Here is a 19,703-nt window from a genome sequence, read left to right as displayed (position 1 = left end):
CGAGAACCACACTTCCCAGCATTCCAGGTCCCTGGGTAGGTGGGGCTTACAGGTTAATTTTGAGCACGTCCCATTTCCTAATAACCCTTCCTAGTTTTCGCGGTTTAGAAAACCAGAAGTAAAAAACAGCCTTAGATCCACGAGAAAATACGGAAAAATTTAAGTATACGCACTATACCTGTCTCTTAAATGCGTGTGCACCCACGCAGAAAATAAACCCCCTGACCGTGTGAGACAGCTTCAGACCTTCAGTCTGTGACACCCCACGTGGATGTTCGGAAGTGAAGCACTCTTAAAGGCGACGTCCGCATACCTGAAATATGGATGTGGCCCTGACAATAGGTGGTGGGGTGGGGGCGGGCAGCCATTATAACTGCTGGCAAAGAGAGCGCTGCCGAGCGGTGGCAGGCGCGCGCAACACCACTTCCGTAGCTTTGCCAGCAACAGTGGCCATGCGCAGTACCGACTTCCGCCGGAAAAACAAAGGCTGAGTGGAAGTTCATTTTACCCAGAAGGGTCCTGGAGCGTCGGTTTCCGTTTAGAGCTTCACGTGTTAGTTGTTGTTATCGTTACCAGGACGCCGTGGGAGTTTGCATTCTGAACACTGGCGCATTCCGAGCGCCCGTGGGCGGAAGTCGCGCCCCGCGTGCACCGCGAGGTGAGTGGCGGCGGCGCAGGGTGCTGCCCAGTGGTGGCCGAGGCGGCTGAGAGTGGGGCTTGCTGAGGGCGGCGATGGAGCCGGCTGCCGTGAGCCTGGGGCTGGTGGGGGCTATTGTTCTGCTTCGTTGGTTTTGTTTTTTTGTTTGTTTGTTTGTTTGCTTGTTTGTTTGTTTTTTTGAGACAGGGTTTCTCTGTGTAACCCTGGCTGTCCTGGACTCGCTTTGTAGACGAAGCTGGCCTCAATCAGAGAGATGCGCCTGCCTCTGCCTCTCCGACCGCGCTGGTATTTCAGGTTCCTCACCGTGGTTGGTTAGAGAATCAAGCAGAAGTGTAAGCCAAAGTGAAGTACACTTAAGTGGACCAGGCTAGCCTCAGACTTGACGGTGACCCTCCTGTTTCTCCTTCCCGAGGCCTGGGTTACAGGAATGTGTGATGTAAGTTGAGGTTCCCAGAAAATTAAAAGAAGTTCCTTTTGCTTAATTGGCTAAGTAATCAGGAGGACCCAGTTATATGGGACCCTGTCCTTCCCACTTCCACTTTCATTCTGCTGTTTCTCAACAAAAGCCTCCTGTGGTTTCATCTCCACATTTCACTTCCTGTTTATTCTAAAGCTATTAGGTGCATGACCTTGTTATGTATACAGGTTGCTGTTAGGGAAAGTTGGCTGTTAGTCATTTTCTACTCTGAATATTTCAGCTTGTTTTTTTTTTTTTGTGGGGTGGAAAGGGTAGGATAGGTAGCAGACACCAGCAGGGATCTATTGTCTGTTGTTTTTGTCCATCTGCAGCTGGAGCTAAAGCTGACTAGAGGCTTTGATTTTTGAAGATGAACCATCAGATTTAATCTCTTGGGGAGGTGTCTTTAGGAATGTATCATCTGGTCCTAAGTAAATGAAACTTAGTGTCCTTTTTTTTGCCTGGAGGCCTTTTGGAAACACATACTGTCCTCAGGCCATTTGGGCTTCAGTGGCATCTGAAGCTTTTCATCTTTCAACAGAACAAAGAGCAGATTGGACCCTAGGATAAAAATCTCTTTTTCTCTCCCAGCGTTCCTTCCCGTCACCATAACTGTCCTTCTACTCTCCCTCAAGGTAATAGGAAATAGGAAAGGAGTGTCGCTTTCTCTGAGGCAAAGGAGAGATCATCCCCTGCACAAGCTTATCAGCATGAAGCCTCGCTTGTCTCTGTAACAACCAGGTACACCAGGCTAATGACATAGGGTTGATAACTGAGTGAAAGTAAAATAAAATTGAGTTAACAATTGCTGATTTTTAGTCAGTTTTATTTCAGTTTATTTATTTTAGTCATGTGATGTGTGCTTGTTTGGGATTGTGCCCATGAGTGCAGGTGGAGGCCCAAGGCCTGGTGGAGCTTGAGTCACAGGTGGTTGTGAGGTGCTGATGTGGGTGCTGGGAATCAAGCTTGGTTTCAGAGTGGTAAGACAGTGAACATAAAGAGTCAGTATGGGCTGAATAGGGACATTTTTACAAAGTATATGCAGAGAAAAGGTTGGGCAGGACGAATTAAGGAGCAGCTGTCATTCTCCGTAGAACTTAGGAGATTAAGCCATAAATGAGATGTTGGTAGTAGATCAGAATGCCATTAAACAGAAAGGGTATTCTTTTATTTGTTTCTTTCACTATCAGCCAGATGCTTTATTCCCAGCGCCTATGAACACCTGCATCTTAATTTGGAAACTTCATGTTGTTTAATATTTTCTCACAGTTAAAGGGTGGGAGATCTGCAGTGAATTCTTCCTAACCCTAAGTTCAAAATCATGTCTTTTTGTTTCCTGGATCTTCATAAAAGTAAGAAGTTGGGCTAGGCATGGAGGCAGAGTCAGGAGGATCTCTGAGTTTAAGGCCAGTCTGGTCTACAGAGTTCCAGGACAGCCAGGGCTACACACAAAAATCCTGTCTCGAGGAAAAAAAAAAAAGAGAGAGAGTTGGGCTTATCGTAACCTTGTCCAGTGCTCAGCAATGTCTCTAAGATGGCTGTCAGGGCCCTCAGAGCTTCATGTGCAAATGTTGGATGAGTGTCTTACAGTCATTGATTTTCCAGAACTTCCCGGTGTCTTTGTAGATTCCTGGGTCAGACCATTCGTTCATGCTGCTGATTTCCCAGCACAACCAAGCTGAGCTCTACCTGTCAGCTCTACTCGGAGGCTCCATATGCTCACAAAGAATCCCGAGGAAATTTGAGATCTAGGGTAGACATCACAGAGGACATGTCTGCTGATGTGAATTTCTGCCAGAAGCCCCAGAAACTAGGAGCAGAGGAGCTGCACAAGTCATGTGAGGTGAGGAGAGACGCTTCTGGTTTCATTCTCTAGAACTAGGGTATAGGCACTGGAAATAGCACATTGTGAGCTCTGTTTCTGGGACAGCCTTGATCCTCTAGCTAAGAGCGGATCCTGAACAACTGAAATGCTAGCATTTCCTCATCTTTTCATGAAGTATTTGTTGTGCTACATCTGGGGTTTAGGTTTATCTGCCCATCTGTGGCTTTCTGGGGAGGCCTGTTTCTGTTAATCCCAGATAAAGGAGACTGGGAGGACAGAGAAGTGGGTGCATCCAAGTCTAGCTTGCTGGACCAGAGAGATTATTTTGGCTTGATTATGGGAGCCCAGATGAGGAGTGGCCTCCAGGGGCATGGGCAATTTGGACAGTTGTGTCACTGACATCCTCAGCATGGTTTGTGGTTTGAGCGCTGTAACCCCCAAATTGTCTCCCACCCAGTTTGGTCCAGCTGGTAGGTTTTTATAACTTCTGGAAGGGGTCTTGATCTCACTCAGAGCCTTCTGCAGCTCTCTAAATTCACTGTGGGTTTTCCTACCTCCCCACTTTCACTCTCTTTTCTGGAAAACTTTTTGGTGTTCCATCCTACTTCAAGCATCTTATTTACAGCCAAAGCTGCTGTGCTTTGTGGAGAATGTCAGTTGCTCCTTAATTTGTCCCTCCCAACATTTTCCTTGTGTCTGTTTATAAACTGTTCCTTTTGGCCCCATGCTGAGTCTTACATTTGCTCTTTTACCAGGCTGAGTTTCTCAGAGCACAGAAGCTCATACTGTAGTGTTGAACCCCAGGAGGCCCACACAACTCTAGACAAGCATAATGAGGCTTACTAGCTGTTGTCTTGCTTCATTTTAGTAGAGAAATTCTGTCCCCTGTGCGGGTGGTTGAAACATAGCATACAGTACATGGAAGGATGTTCATTTATATGCAGCTAAAGCCTGGTTGTAAAATGTGAAACCTGTGGAAAGTTTGATGCACGTCCTGGGGACAAAAATCACTAAAAACACATGTCTATTTAGTAGGTTTCAATGGATAATTCACAGTGAGTATGTTGTTACAGAGATTAGTGACCTTTGAGGATGTGACGGTGGACTTCAGCCAGGAGGAGTGGCGGTGCCTGGACCCTGCCCAGAGACGCCTGTACCAGGAGGTGATGCTGGAGATCTACAGCCACCTCTTGTCAGTGGGTGAGCACAGCTGGCCTGGGGATCCAGGATGGGCCTCATATTCTCTTTGCAGAACTTGGTAGATTATTAGAAGTCTGTCGTGATTTCTAACTTTTTCGAGCTCACTTCTGTTGCACTTTTCATGTGTTGCTCTTTGAACAGTAGTTAGGGTTGATGTTAGCAGTTAGCCAGTGCAGAGTTCAGTGGGTGCCCTCCAAAGCCCAAGAAGGTAGATGCACACAGACCTGCCCTTCCAGATCACAGAGTCTCCAGGCCGGAGTTCATCCTCAGATGAAGAAAATAGAAGACACACACATGGGGAAGGTTGATGTTCCACATCAGAGGTGTGATTGTCAAGGAGAGTGACTGTTACCAGGTGGAGGTAGATAGTTAAGAAGTGTAGTCAGCTGACTGACTGACCCATCCACTCAGTAGTCGGCACCTACACAGCCCCCAACTTTGAGTTTTCACAGTAAACACTGTACCACATTTTGTTAAGAGTATGTAATAGGGGAAGAAATGTGGTTACCGGGTAAATAGTTATCTGCTTAAGTTTCCTTCTGATGGTCTGTACCAATTCCTAGTCCATGTTTGGAAATTATGAAACAAACCACATGTGGATTTCTGTTTGCATACCCTAACTGTCAACAGTTGACACCATCGACTTCATTAATATATTGCTTGTGCAGTGAGTAAAAGAAACGTTTCCCTTTTTATTTGTGTTTTTTAGATTGTGTGTGTGTCTATGTCTGTGTGTTGGAAGAGACCTAAAGAGTGCTAGAGTTATAGGTGGTTATGAGCACCCATGTGGGTGCTGGGAACTGAACGTGGGTCCTCCGGAAGAACAGCAGGTGCTCTTTGTAGCCCTCGTTTTTAAGATGTATTTACTTTTTTTTTTTTTTTTTTGTATGAGTGCTCTATTTGCATGTATACCTGTAGGCCAGAAGAGGGCATCAGATCACGTTAAGATGGTTGTGAGCCACCATGTGGTTGGTGGGAATTGAACTCAGGACCTCTGGTAGAGCAGCCAGTGCTCTTAACTGCTGAGCCATCTCTCCAGTCCTGTAGCACTTGTTTTTTAAAACTCTACTCTATTTTGGTGTTGAGGCCTCTACCTCCCGTTCACCAACCCCCCAATGCTAGGTAGAGAGAGAAGGTTAGTAGGGAGAGAGGTCATGGATCCCTTTACTTCTCCCAGCTGTTTAGGGTCGGTGGGTCTTTGGGGATCTACCAATCTTCATCAACAAGCTGCTGCTCCCTGAACTTCTCTCTTCTCTCCATCTGTCTGCTCCAGACCACCACACCATCTATCTCTGGTCTCCAAACTTAAATGCCATATGCCAACCCTCACGTGCCACACCTTCTTTCTCAGCTCTCAAATTTATTTTCCCCAGAGTCCTAGACCATGCCCACTCTGCACGAGGCAGGCCGTTACCAGCTGGCAGAAGCTGTGGCCTGCACAAGACACTTAGCAGCTGTGGACAAACTAGCCCAACTAAAACCCCACTAAACCATACTTACATGACATAACTGAGTTTACAAAGAAACCCAAACTTTCATTACAACTCTTAACCACTTAGCTATCTTTCCAGGCCCCTGTGATATCTTTTCATAATTCTTACTTATTTAGAGCATCTCATTATAACTGTTATATAACTATATTTTCTGTGTATATTATTTTCTGTATGTTTTATCATTTTGTTGTCTTCTAATTTCTTGTTATCTTTGTTTTTTCTTTTTAAAAATTAATTTATTTACTTTATATCTTGGTCTTCTAATTCTTTCACCCCATTTAATTAATCTCTTCATTAGTGTCCCTTTTCATCCTGGATCTTCTTTTGTGTCCTCCTAATTGTGGCACCACTTTATTCCTGTTTTATATGTTCCCGTGTCATCATTTCTTACTACATTTATGTGTGCTTTTATGTCCCTGGGCATGCCCAGGCCCCTCACCCCTGTGAAGGTCTGAGAACAACTTGCAGGAAGTCCATTCTCTCAAGCACCTCTACCCATAGAGCCATCTTGTGGACCCAGTCTACTCTCTTATAAGAATTGCCTTTTAGAGCCATGCTGTTTTGATCCCTTGGTCCTCCTGTGGTTAGTTTTGTTAACTTGATACAGTGTAGAACCATCGGGAAAGAGTCATAATGAGGGATTGTCGACTTAGGTTGGCCTATGGGAATCGTACTGATAGTGTTCATTGATGTGGAGACCCAGCTGTGTGGGCAGCACTGCCCCCTCCAGTCAGGCCGTAGATGTGTCCTGAAAGCAAGCTGAGTAACAAAATGTGTGTGTTCTGTCTTCCTCTGCTAGTCGCTGTGCCTGTGTTTACACTGTTCACTTCTTTTCACACTGTGATGTGTGAAGCGTTGTTTCCGTTTCCTACCACCTTGAACTCCCTGAAATGATGGACTCTAAAACCTAAAATGAAAGGTAAAGAGTGTTTTATCACAGCAACAGAAATGAAACCAGGACAGGCCTCACATTTGAATTGTGATGCTGTCTGTGTCGGCAGCTGCAGTCTCTGTGGTAAACGTGCTGCCACATCTAGCAATTTAGAGGACTGGTCCTATGAATGGCCTTCTTTATTTTTGAGACATCAGAAACTGGATTATCATCATTCAAGTTAGAAGGTGTTTTCATATGAGAAGTTTTGGTTTCTTGGCTCTTCTTGAGTTTAGGGGTGTTTTTTGTTTGTTTGGTTTTTGTTTGTTTTTTGAGACAGGGTTTCTCTGTGTAGCCTTGGCTGTCCTGGACTTTGTAGACCAGGCTGGCCTCGAACTCACAGAGATCTACCTGCCTCCCTGAGTGCTGGGATTGCCACTGTGCCCAGCTTTGTTCTTGAGTTTATTATTTCCTACTTCCTGCTTCATACTTTCATTTTCTAGGATACTGTTTAAATGACTGTTTCTTAATTCTACCGAAATCAATACAGAGTAATTCCCTATTTCCTTATTTAGACTTTGTTCCTAATGAGATTTGTGAACTTCACTTAGGAATTCATAATATTCTATTAACAGTTTTTACAGCAGACATTTTTATTTTCTTTTCCTTCTTTCTGATGATTTGATGCAAATATTCAATCATTTTGTATGATGTAAAATTCACCAGCTCTTTTAATGGCTGTATATTACCAATCTGTACTGTCCCTCAGTGTTTTCCTCACCTGTGCTCTGATCAGCAGTTACAGGTCTCTGTTAATGTCTGCTCTGCTAGTGTTCCCTATTGCATGTAATCTGTTGATTAGATTGTCTTCTCTGTTGTTGTTTTGTCAGTGTTGAGCCCCGTGGACAGCAGTTACAGCAAGTAAAGAAATATATGTATTGAATTTCCAAAGATAAGCTGAATATACTGTTTTATCCTATTTTAGAAGATTTTTTGGTGTCTGCCAAAGTAAATAGAAGGAAACAGGTTGTAATGGACAGTGTGGAGTAACTTCATGAGAGTTAGGAAAGTATCCTTTACTGCCTTTGACCTGTGTGTTAAAGGAAAGGTTGCTTGAGATGCAACCATCAACATGAGGATGTGGAGAATGATTGCTCTTATGGTTCACGTGAAGTAGCATCACCCCAAATGTGAGGTGACATGGGAGTTGATGTTGAGGGCACGTGGAGTGGTTATTCCGTAGAGTTGGAATAAAAGACCAAATAAGCAAACTAGTTGAGTGAGAGCAGTGGTTCTCAACCTTCCTGATGCTGGGACCCTCTAATACAGTTCCTCATGTTGTAGTGACCCCCAACCATAAAATTATTTTCATTGCTACTTTGTAACTGTAACTTTGCTACTGTTATGAATTGTAATGTAATTATCTTATATGCAGGATGTCTCATATGCTACCCCTGAGAAAGGGTCATCTCCACCTTACAAGGGTTGCTGGGTCATGACCTACAGGTTGAGAACCACTGAGTTAGAGGATATGAGGAAATGCTTAGAGTTAGGAGTAATTGACCATTTTTATGTTGATGTTGAGTTATGTTGGAGAATTAAAATTTATTTTTAAGTTTGGATTTTTATTTTATATGTATGAGTGTTTTGCCTGCGTGGATGCCTGCGTACCGCATGTGAGCCTGCTGCTTGCAGAGCCCTAAGAGTGTTGAGCCCCTGGAACTGGAATTGCAGATGGTTGTGAGTGGTCATGTGGGTGCTGGGAACCAAATTCCAGTCTTTTCCAAGAGCAGTAAGAGCTCTTAACCACTGAGCCATCTTTTTAGCCCAATATTGGCTACTTATGGAGAGGCTTTTTAGGATCTCTGTGGTGCAGTTTATAATATTCCACATGGATGCTGAAGGATTGACAATACAGTGTCAAAAAAGTGAAGACAGTAGTGTGTAAAGTTTCTATTTAAGAATTTCTGGTTGTGGCTAGTGAGGTGTTCAGGGAATAACATGCTTACCGTGCAGTGATCGGGACCTGAGTTTGGATCCTAGCACCCATACGAAAGCCTGTGTGCCTGCAACTCTAGCATTAGTGGCGGGATATCAGGGGCTTAATAGTCAGGCCAGCTGAAAGAGTGAACAACTGTCTTAAAAAATCACTAATAGAGAGCAGCAGAGAAAGATAGCCAAAGTTGCTCTCCGGCCTTCACATGCACACAGAGGTGATCACAGAAATTCCACACAGCATAAGTTGGAGAACCGTAAGAGATACTTAACGTCCACCTCTGCCTCCACGAGTGCATACACAAGCTAATACGCTCATACACACAGACACATAGAAAACACATCAAAACTACAAACTTGGGCAGGTGGCTCAGTTGGTAAAGTGCTCACTATGCAAGTATGAGGACCCAGGTTCGGTCTCTAACACTCACATTAAAAACAAACAAACAAAAGCTGAGCACAGTGGCTCACTCTTGTAATCTAGGCCAGCAGAGACAAGGGGGGGTCCCTAGGGCATTCTGGTGGGCAGTCTAGACCTTGTCTCAAAAATAAGATTGAAAGTGATTGAAGACACTCAACCTTTGACCTGACCACCACGTGCATGAATAAACAGATGCACACATGTGAACACATACACAAAAACATCAAGTAAATAAGATACAGAAAATAAATAAATTTGGGAGTGTAAAGCCCAGGAATGAGGGCTTGCAGAGCATGGGTGAAGCCTGCAGTTAATCCTTACAGAAGGAAAGAAAAAAATGTAATAACAACAACAAAAATGGTCTAAGGCTTTTCTACAGCTAATACAGTCCTGTTTCTATCCCTTTTTTCCGACTTTGGTTGTCCATGACAATAGTAATTAATGTCTGTTTTCTCCCTTACTTATTTATCTTTCTATATCTGTATCACTACACCTCTTTCATAAGTTGGTTGTCTTTCACCAAACCAAATCTTCCAACAAATTGTCTAGGTGATCTTGGCCACTGATTGTGAGGATTACAAGTTTATTCACTGCAGAGAAAGTTGCCTGGCAACTGGGTGCTGAATTGCATAAATGTGTGGTATATTATACGGGTCATGATAGCGTTTCTCACCGTTCTCTCCATCATCAGCATCATTATTACCTGACACAGATTTGTGTTGAGACTCTTAATTCCTCCTCCAGGCTCACTGTGTTTGTTTCTTCATCTCTTTTCTCAACAGGGGAATCAAAGCATGACTCACTACACCAAATTTGTGAGAAAGCTGCTTTTCCAAATGATATATCAAGAGTAATCACTAGCTGTGGTTCATATTGTTCCATTCTAGAGGAACTGTGGCAGGATGGAGACCCTAAACAGACAGATCAGCAAAACCAGATCCCACCCTTGAGTCCTGGTGCTTTCTTCAAACAGAAGACACTGATCAAAGACAGTGGTTACAAATGTGAAGCAACTGGGGGATCCATTCCTTTAGGCCCCCACCTTATTCCTACACAAAAGAGATCTCCAAGATGTTACCCATTTGAAAAAACTTTGCTGCCCAACCTTCAGGCAGATGGTGAACATCAAAGCAGTGCGATAAAGCAGCCTAAAGACATTGTTGAGTCTTGTCAGTTCTTCACACAAGGCCTTTCTAATGCTGTGTGTACAAGCCCTGACAGAGGAGAGAAAGTATGCAAAGGTAATCAGTTTGGAAACATTGTCAGCCCTGAGCAACTATTTATGCAGCATGAAATTCTTGCTCAGGACCAACCACTTGAATATAACAAATATAGGAAGAACCTCACTGCTAAATCAACTTTGTATCAGCAACAAATAACTAACACTACAGAGACACCTTTTATTTGTCACATGTGTGGGAAATCCTTCCTTCAGAAATCTGAGTTGTGTCTCCATCCAGGAACAAACAGAGGAGAGACACCTTACGAATGTCCTGACTGTCGGAAATCTCTGACGAGTACATCCAGCCTGCAGGTGCATCATGAAATTCCCACAAAGGAGAAACCTTACATATGCCATGACTGTGGGAAACCATTCAGTTATGCGTCCCACCTAAAGGTGCACCTTCGAATACACACGGGTGAGAGACCGTATGTGTGTTCTGACTGTGGGAAGGCCTTCAGCCAAAAGTCAGTCCTCACCACACACCAGAGAATTCACACTGGGGAGAAGCCTTACACATGTAGCTACTGTGGGAAGTTGTTTGTTTATGCATCAGATCTGAAGAAGCATAATCGGTTTCACACAGGGGAGAAGCCCTATGAGTGCAGCGACTGTGGAAAGTTGTTCAGTAATAAATCCCACCTGCCTGTGCATCATCGAATTCACACTGGGGAGAGACCTTACAAGTGCTGTGATTGTGGGAAGTCATTCAGAAGAAAATGCCACCTTAAAGTGCATCATCGGGTACACACTGGGGAGAAACCTTATGTGTGCTCTGAGTGTGGTAAGGCCTTCAGCCACAGTTCAGTTCTCAGTACACATCAGAGAATTCACACTGGGGAGAGGCCTTACACATGCAGCTACTGTGGGAAAGCCATGTCTTCGAGAGCACAACGGAATGAGCATCTAAGAATCCACACAGGTGAGAAGCCGTATGTGTGCATTGAGTGTGGGAAAGCTTTTAGTGGTAGATCTTCTTTACAAGCGCATCTTACAACTCACAGCAATAAAAAACCTTTTATGTGTCACAAATGTGGGAAAGGCTTCCTGCGCAAGTCACGACTGTTATCTCACCAGCAAACTCACGCTGGTGAGAATCCTTAGGCGTGCTGTGTGTGCGCAGTTGTTCTATCAACTGAAGGTACATCATCAAATTGAAATGGAAGGAAGAAAATGTCAGTACGTTACTGGGAAGGTTTTCAGTAGCTCAAGGCTCGTCTATTTCTGTGCGGAATATTGAGGTAAGCCTTTTGGAGGCCCATAGGGCAAGTGAAGTGTCAGCGAATCCTATGACTTCTTGAAAGGTCCTGATCCACTGTACACAGTGTTGATCTTCTCGGGACTCCTAGCACGCGAGTAAAGTCTCAAAATGGATCCGAGACTTACGGTGACTGCTTCCCCCTTCTTTAGGTCAGAGTCACTCCTAAGGTGACCCTGACCCCCCCACCCCCATCTCTCACATTTCCTTAAAGTTGCACCAACCTGATTGATTGTTACTGGTGCTTGAGGCTAGCATGGGATGGTCTGATTGGTCTTTCAATCATTTAAAGGCTGTTACACTGGACAATAAAGTTAGATCTGCACCATTGAGTCTGGTCTCTGTTGTCTGATTCTGTGTGGGCTTTGTCACCACTCACCCTATTTCCCCTCAGTTCCTGATCCCCACAGCTGTCACCTGAACAGGGACATCTGGGACCCCCAGTCATTGTGGGAGTGTACTTCCCTACTCAGAATGGGTAACTCAAATTCTCAGCATAAAGAAAATCAATTAGAAATCCTGGAAGTTATGCTAGAGAGTAGGCGACTTTCTTTCTCGAATGAAAAACTTAATCCTTTCTATGACAAGGTCCTTACACTGTGTCCTTGTTGGTAGGAGAGAACTGGGATGAGCCAACTTGGGAGTGGGTTTCAATTCTTACACAAAAGAGAGATAGAGCCTCCACCATACTTCCCCTCCCCCTATTCTTAACTAAGATGCCTTAGGGCATCTGCTATCACTTTATCTTCTTTGACCTTGATGGCAGAGCCTGGAGAGAGAAAAAGCTAAGGGCTCTGCCAGGAAGGCTTTGACCGCTGCTGGCTCCGTAGATAGGTGAGGACCCACCCAAACCAAAAGTAACTTCCTTGTACCCAGAGTTGGATCAATTCAGTGAAACAGACTGAAGGAGAAGGGTCACCAGGATATGGTGCAGCCTCAAAGGGAAGGGCAGCAGCTTTCTGTTCCCCTGTAGGCAAATGGCCCCGTGTTGTCAAGGGAGCAGCCACCTATGCAAATTCCTGGATAAAAGCAATGAGAAAGGATTACATTCATCGTTCATTAATCAAAGGTTTGGCCGCTACTTTAAATATACCCCAGGACTGGAAAAATATTATTTGAACAATCTTATCTAGAGGGCAGTTCCTTCAATGGAAACCTGCATTCTCCGATGGAGAAGTTCTCAGCCAAGGGAACCTGGCCTGATGGCACTTGTGGGAGAAGGTAACTATGCTTCTGCTACTCAAATGGTAGGCCCTCGAAATTATTTCCATCAGGTGCACTTTGTTTGGGGGTACACAGTTACCTCCATTGTTATTAAGCCCCCAAAGTTACAGTTATGTGTTGTAGTAAATAAAAATGAGTGTTGGCTGTATGTTTATTATTAGCCCTAAGATTATCACAGTGGTATTATTTAACTCACTATCACAAATAATAAAACACAGACACTTGTTAAATTTTATAATTGCCTTATTTACCTTGGGCCAGGCAGATATTTTACTTACACTGTCTCAATATCTTCACCATCTATCTCCCAGCCCCCATCCAAGGCCATTCACCTTAATCCTCATCTGATCCATAATCCCATGGTACTTGCTTATATTCTTCATCTGGGCTTTTTCTCGACAGTATTGGTGTCCTTCCTTCTCTCTTCCCATCTGTTTCCCTGTCAGTCTCCTGTCCTCAAAAACCCTGGAGCCTTAGCCACACCTACCCCATTCTGCCCTGCCAAGATACAGGCCATTTAATCAGCCAGTTAGTAGTTTTACTAACAAGGATAGTTGTATCTAGGCAACAATATACAAGCATCAGACCAACCCCTGGCAGTTTTCTTCCCCACACCCCCTACGTTGGTTTCCATGACAATCTCTGGCACTCTTGGCATGGATTAGTCCTTGCCTTTCAGTTACCTCAGGACAGTTCACCCCCCCCTTTCCTGTGTCACAGTGCCAAACAGCTAGAGATCTTAACCATTACAGAGGAGGCAAAACAAGCTTTGAAAGATGTTAATGCAGGCCTTAATCAAGCCCTTCTACATAAGTGGGGTTTGAGGCCTTAGAATACCCACACAGAGATTTCCTACTGGGGCACTTTTCTAACCTCCCAATAAAATATGATACTAGGTTTATATGGTATATTATTCTGCTCCTAATGTTCTATCTATTACAGACAATATTTTCACTATTGCACTAAAAGTGCTTAAAACATCCCTTTTATTGTTGGGTAAAAAGCCAGATAGAATTCTTCCAATTTCCCAGGACTTAACTTGCCTGGACGTTTTCATCCCACTATATTGCTCATCTCTTCTTGTTAAATTTCCAGGGCAAAATAGGTAACCATTTCCCTAAAAATAAAATCCTATCCATGCTTCCATTAACACCTGTGATTCATAGATGGTACTTATTAGAAAAACCCATTCTTGATGCCGCTTCAGGCTTTATATTATAGACTTGTCCTCAAAGACATGTTCTAGCTTTGCTATTCGTTTTTATCATTCCCACCAACCTAAAGTCTTTACTAGTTGCTTTTAGGATCTGTGCAGTTAGGAGAATTGTTGGCTATCTTAGCCCTTTCAAGAGATTGGCAAGACCCAATTAAATATTTTCAGTGACAGCCAATATGCCACTAATGCTGTTAAGGCTATACCTTTAGCTGTTAAACCAGTCCTCTGTATTTGACCATGATTCAACTTCAGTTATTGAGCAAAGACAGGCTCCTTTCTTTATTCAGCATGCATGCTCTCATTTGGGGCTTCCTGGAGCCATTTCAGAGGGAAACCAGAGGATGATTGTCTGGTGACAGCCTTCCTCATCTCCATCAGAAGAAGCCCGATTGCTCCATTCTAGATTTCACAATTTGGCTCTATCAAGCCACAAGCTTTTTCCGAAATTATTCACAAGTTCTTGTAAGCATTTAACACGTACCTGTCCTTAGAGGTCTTCAGCCCAACAGCTTGTGGCAAGTGGACATGACTCACGTTCCAGAGCTTGGTCGTCCTAAATGCATGTCATTATTGACACATTTTCTTCATTCCTGTTTGCCATGGCTCAGCCTAAAGAAAAGGCCAAGATGGTTATGGCTACTGTTAAAACTGCCATGTTGGTTATGGATGTGACATAGTCAATTAAGACTGACAACAGGCCAGTGAATGCTAGCTCTGCTTTTACAGCCTTTTGTTCTGAATGGAAAAATAACACATATCCTGAGTAAAGGAGATGATGGTGACGATGGGTCCGTGGTTCCAGATGCCATAAAAATACAGTTTATTTTTTTTATGCCATGGTAATTGTCTTATTATATCTTTCTTGATACGACTTAAAACCCATATACACCTCCAAACTTAGTGCACTAAAGCTCTCTTGGAGATTTTTAAGCTTGAAATTAAAACCGAATGGGAACCTATGGGGAATGTCGAGGTAAGCCTTTTGGAGGCCCATAGGGCAAGTGAAGTGTCAGCAAATCTTACGACTCTCAAAAGGTCTGATCCACTACACACAGTGTCTATCTACTTGGGACTCCTAGCACACTAGTAAAGGCTCAAAATGGATCTGAGGCTAGGGCAGTGACTGCTTCCCACTTCTTTACTGAAGTCTTCTAAGGTGACCTTGCCCCCACCCATCTCCCACATTTCCTTAGAGTTGCCCCCATCTGATTGACTGTTACTATGGTTGAGGCCAGCGTGGGATCGCCTGATTGGTCTTTGAATCATTTAAAGGCTGTTACACTGGATAATAACATTAGATCTGCGCCTTTGAGTCTCGTCTCTGGAGTCTGATTCCCGGGATTCTGTGTGGGCTCTGTTGCCACTCACTCCCCTCCCTCTCAGTCCTGATCGCCACATATTTCACTCTGCGCAGAGAGACCTGAGGTGGGTTTTGAATGTAGAAAGTCCTTCAAACACAAGTCAGGTTTTGGTAGACCGAGGGACTCCTACCTGACACTGTGTAGATTCTGTGATCAAATGAAAAACTTTACCACCAAGTCAATTCCTTATCCCTATTTTTAACCTAAAGAGACCTAATTATAGCTATGCATTGCTTATTTTAAATACACACATTATTATACCTGGGGGAAAGAATAAAGAGTTTGTAAGAAGTACAAATATCCACGTTCATGCATTGCTGTTGGTGTGCGTGCATGCCTCTGGGTGCACGTGTTTGCGGATGTTCCTGTGTGCTGTGAGAACTCTGTTCTTGAGAAAACAAGTATCTGCCTTTTCCCAAGTATTCCACCAAAGCCCAGCTTAAGGAATTGTTGAGTTAATTGAGCATACTTTCAGAACATGAGTGAGGGACACCTTTAGGACCTGGGTGACCCCAGAGCAGTCATTCCACTTAAAAGTCTCACCCCAGCATGGATGACAACTTTCCTACAGCTGCATAGATGATATTCCTTCTTCAGTTAATTTACCATAGTCTATGCTTTAGCATCTTCCAAGACCTGGAGGCTAGAGACTCAATAGATGGACAAGAATGGCTGAGATACCAGCTGAGGGATCAATGGCTTTCCACACCCCTCCTGTGAGGAACACGAAAGAGACAACAGGCCCAACCTCAGGGTCCTTTAAATGCGATCACAGCTGCTCTGATGAAGATGGCCATTATGATCAAAGGGTATGTGGCCATGAAGGTGAAGCTGTCACAACCTCGTGTCATTTCTTAGGTGCCTTCTTTCTTTGGATTGAGATGGAGTTTCGAATTGGCCTGAACCCTCCCTAAGTAGTCTATCCTGGATGGCCAGTCAGCTCTAAGGACCTACTGTTTTCAGTTTCCATGTCAACATCACTGGGATTGTAAAGGTGTCATTCCTGGCCTTTCACATAGGAACTGGAGGGCCATTCTCAGGTCCTCATGCTTGTAAGATGACAACTTTACTAACTAAGCCATCTTCCTGGCCCTGTATTGAACTTTTATAGGACTATTTACTTTGCCACAGAAATCTTGAATAATGATTCAAGATAAGTCTCCCTATAGTTAATGATTTATTTAAGGCATACAGTTACCGAATTATTGCCAAGTGTGTGGGAAATTGTAGTGATCTTTTTCTGTGCTGTAGGATACTAGTTTTTTAAGTGCCAGAAAGCAAGTGATACATATTATCTGTCATGTCTAATAATGTTTACACATTGATTTGTATGAACGTGTAGTCTGGCCAGCATCTATTTATTTATGTTTTTATTTATTTATTTATCTTTTTTTTTTTTTTTTTTTTTTTTTTTTTTTGAGACAGGGTTTGTCTGGAGCCCTGGGACTCACTTTGTAGACCAGGCTGGCCTCAAACTCACAGCAATCCTCCTGCCTCTGCCTCCTGGAGTGCTGGGATTACAGGTGTGCACCAGCACACCCAGCAATATGTATGTATGTTTAGATATCCAAGTTCCACACACAGCCCTAGCCGCTTTTGGGATCTGAGCATCTTTTAGGCTGTTAAGAATAGGGTCCCCTATATGGCAGCAATGTCATTCCCTTCATCCCAGCCCTGGTGCTCACTGGAGAAACCCAACAATTATCAGTAGAGAACGAGGCATATGGTCAACAGCTCTTAAGGGAGACCTGGACGGGCAGCTAAGAGAGGCTGAGCTGGTTGGAAATAGGTAGGTCCAAGTGACAGAGACCCTGTGCCCAGGATCTCCAAGGTGCGTTTTCAGGTGAGTACTAACTCTGAAAATAACAGTAGGTGTGGGTCCAGGGTATTCTGTACTTCAGCAGTGGCCATTATTGTATGGTCTTGGTCACTGGTAAACTTACCATGTGAATTTCTTTGCAAATGAAAATATATGTGCATTTGCTCCAGAGGTATGGCTCCTCCCAAAATAGATCTACAAATGGCCGAGAGATACCTGATGTGGATGCTGAGAATAAAACTTGAGTCATCTAGAAGAACAATAAATGTAACCATTAAGCCACCCTCCGGGTGGAATGTTTCAATTTAGAGAAAAATGCTACCAGAGACTCCAATTCTGTGAAGATCTGCTTTCATTCTGCCAAAAGAACTGTCATGATAGTCTTGGATTTCACAAACATATTGTTGACATCAACTAACCAAAATTTAGCTAGATCACATCTTTAAAAATTTTGACAATCATCAGTTCTCAACAGGGTTTTCACTTACCTCCTGTAGGACAAACTCTGTTTTGCTTTTTCATGCTGGTATTAAATGCATCGACAAGCCAAGCAGTGAGCCATGCCACAGTCCCTGGGGGCTCTTTAGTTCTTTGTCACGATCACATGAAAACTGTAGTTGCCTTGTAACTCTTGTAGTTATGTACTGGTGTGTTTAGGGTCAACGAGGAGCCAGTCAGACTTGTGACTGGTGTCTTTTCTCCTGTGGGGCCAGTGAAAAACTGGCATCTTTTTCTCTTGTTCTATACCTAAATTCAAAAAGCTTTTAAATTCAGAGACTGCAAGAGGCAGCCAGGAAGGGCAGGGAAGAGGGGAAGGAGACAAGGTTTAATCTCTGTAGCTCAGGACAGGCTGCTCTGCTTCTGATGATGAGAACTTAAACTGACCACTTTTTTTTTTTTTTTTTTTTCTGCAGCCAGGGCTATGAAATTAGCTTCTAGTCAAAAACCGCAGAGGTGTGAAGATATAAAATAAGTTTAGAATGACAGCCTTTTATGCCATAAACTGACAGGGTATAAGGAATTACAACAAAAAAGCTTGTATTTTTTGACATTAAGTTTTGTACTTAATTTAGACATTTCTTGGTAGCCCCATTATATTCTGGGGTTCTTGGGAAGTTCAAGCCAACTTGCCTATGTTTACAGTTTATACCAGGATTCGTGGTGCCATCTCTTGAGTGAAAGCGTATCTGAAGCCACAAATCTGCCTCAAGCTTGTCTCCTAGAGAGGCTTCTGGAGGTTTATAAAAATATTTATTGTAGCTGTAAACTTTCCATCAACTATTTAACTTCTAAAATTATTTGAATCAAATCAGGAATTCCATTGTCAAGAATTAATTCATGGGGAACAGGGACTATATCTGACATGAACTCAATGGCAGGCTCTTTGACCTCCCCACCCCCAAGGGAGGAGCAGCCCTCCTAGGCCACAGAGGAGGACTTTGCGGCCAGTCCTGAAGATACCTGATAAAACAGGGTGAGATAAAAGGGGAGGAGGTCCTCCCCTATCAGTGGACTTAGAAAGGGGCAGGGAGGAGATGAGGGAGGGAGGGTGGGATTGGGAGGGAATGAGGGAGCAGGATACAGCTGGGATACAGAGTTAATAGAATGTAACTAATAATAAAAATAAAAAATTCAATCCATGGATATATATTCATGAATTAAAAATAAAGTATCTCATAAAAGTATGCCCCCCCAAAGAATTAATTCATTTGAACAGCAGTGCATCTTCATAAAGATCTGTAGGAAGTTTGTTCTATCAGAGTGGGTAAATACCCAGAAAGTGGGGGTTCACACCATGCCAGATTTTTGAAAGACACAGCAGCATAGAAAGGGTGTCAGAGGCTGGAAGCAGTTCTGAGGTTGCTTGCAAAATACCAGACTGCCTTCCAGAAGGCCTATGTGCCCACTGAACTTCCCCAATTCCATGGCTTTTGTAGGTTAAATTTACAGAGGACATAAGCACATGTTCATTTGGCTCTGGACAGCAGTCAACGGCGCTTCTATGCAGGTGCCAGGACTTCTGAGGACTTTCCAATCCCAGAATGCTATTTCCTAAGAGTGACAGAGCAGAAAAGACGATTTAAAAAATAAAAATAAACCTTAGTCCCTACTTGTGTCCTTAGGACATGTATGTAGGTATGAACCAGCGCTGTCTTCTCTTCTCACCCCGGGGACATGGTGTCTGTGGATGACGGGTGACAGATTGACACTGCTTCCACCCTGGGCATGTTATTTGAGCTGTGTTTGGGATTGAATCTAAGGAAACCAGTAAATTAGATTATTTGGGAAATGTCTATTGGCTTCCAAGGGAGTGACATTTTCAGGAGCCTGAAACACCTCAGGACTGGGAAGAAAAAATGCAGTTTTGTGGTCGTCAGAGAACACTGAACGTTACTGGTGTCAGTGTCAGCATTCTGCTGCAGTAGCGGCGACTCCTTCTGGTCAGGCATGAAGTTGTCTGTGAATGGAGGGCCTGGCACGTAAGTGCAGGTTTTCTGAACCACCAAGGGATTGTAAATTGTAAGTGTCAGAAAAGAATAGGCTGTGTGACACGTCACGTATGGACACAGCACTAGCCTAGAAACTGAATAGAACCCAGACGTTGCCCCCTGAGCTTTTAAGTCAAGAGGAAGAACAGAAGGGTAGACAGTATGGATGGTGTGTTGTGTGAGACCGATCCTTA

General features: G+C 43.6%; 1 protein-coding gene across 3 annotated transcripts; it reads left to right on the top strand.

Moving 5' to 3' along the window:
* Positions 1 to 503: 503 nt before the first annotated feature.
* On the top strand, positions 504 to 11,732 carry LOC129681531 (zinc finger protein 175-like). Of its 3 annotated transcripts, XM_055613482.1 has the most exons (6): positions 504 to 658; positions 888 to 1,094; positions 1,751 to 1,856; positions 2,742 to 2,958; positions 4,014 to 4,140; positions 9,703 to 11,732. In XM_055613482.1, exons 4-6 carry the CDS (start codon positions 2,887 to 2,889, stop codon positions 11,244 to 11,246), a joined length of 1,743 nt encoding a protein of 580 aa, XP_055469457.1. In that variant the 5' UTR covers positions 504 to 658; positions 888 to 1,094; positions 1,751 to 1,856; positions 2,742 to 2,886; the 3' UTR covers positions 11,247 to 11,732. The 3 variants fall into 3 exon arrangements, with proteins under 3 accessions (XP_055469457.1, XP_055469459.1, XP_055469458.1); XM_055613484.1 differs by lacking the exon at positions 888 to 1,094; XM_055613483.1 differs by lacking the exons at positions 888 to 1,094; positions 1,751 to 1,856.
* Positions 11,733 to 19,703: the final 7,971 nt, after the last annotated feature.

Source organism: Psammomys obesus, unplaced genomic scaffold (assembly GCF_907164565.1).
Source record: "Psammomys obesus unplaced genomic scaffold, mPsaObe1.curated_primary_1811, whole genome shotgun sequence".
NCBI lineage: Eukaryota > Metazoa > Chordata > Mammalia > Rodentia > Muridae > Psammomys > Psammomys obesus.
Note: the sequence above shows the minus strand (reverse complement) of the source record. Positions and strands in the feature narration are given on the sequence as shown.

Excerpts from the sequence above, each read along its gene's own strand:
- LOC129681531 (XM_055613483.1), top strand. The coding sequence starts at position 2,887 with ATGTCTGCTGATGTGAATTTCTGCCAGAAGCCCCAGAAACTAGGAGCA. Across the intron at positions 2,959-4,013 it reads AGCTGCACAAGTCATGTGAG|AGATTAGTGACCTTTGAGGA; the intron begins GTGAGGAGAGAC and ends ATGTTGTTACAG. Across the intron at positions 4,141-9,702 it reads CAGCCACCTCTTGTCAGTGG|GGGAATCAAAGCATGACTCA; the intron begins GTGAGCACAGCT and ends TTTTCTCAACAG.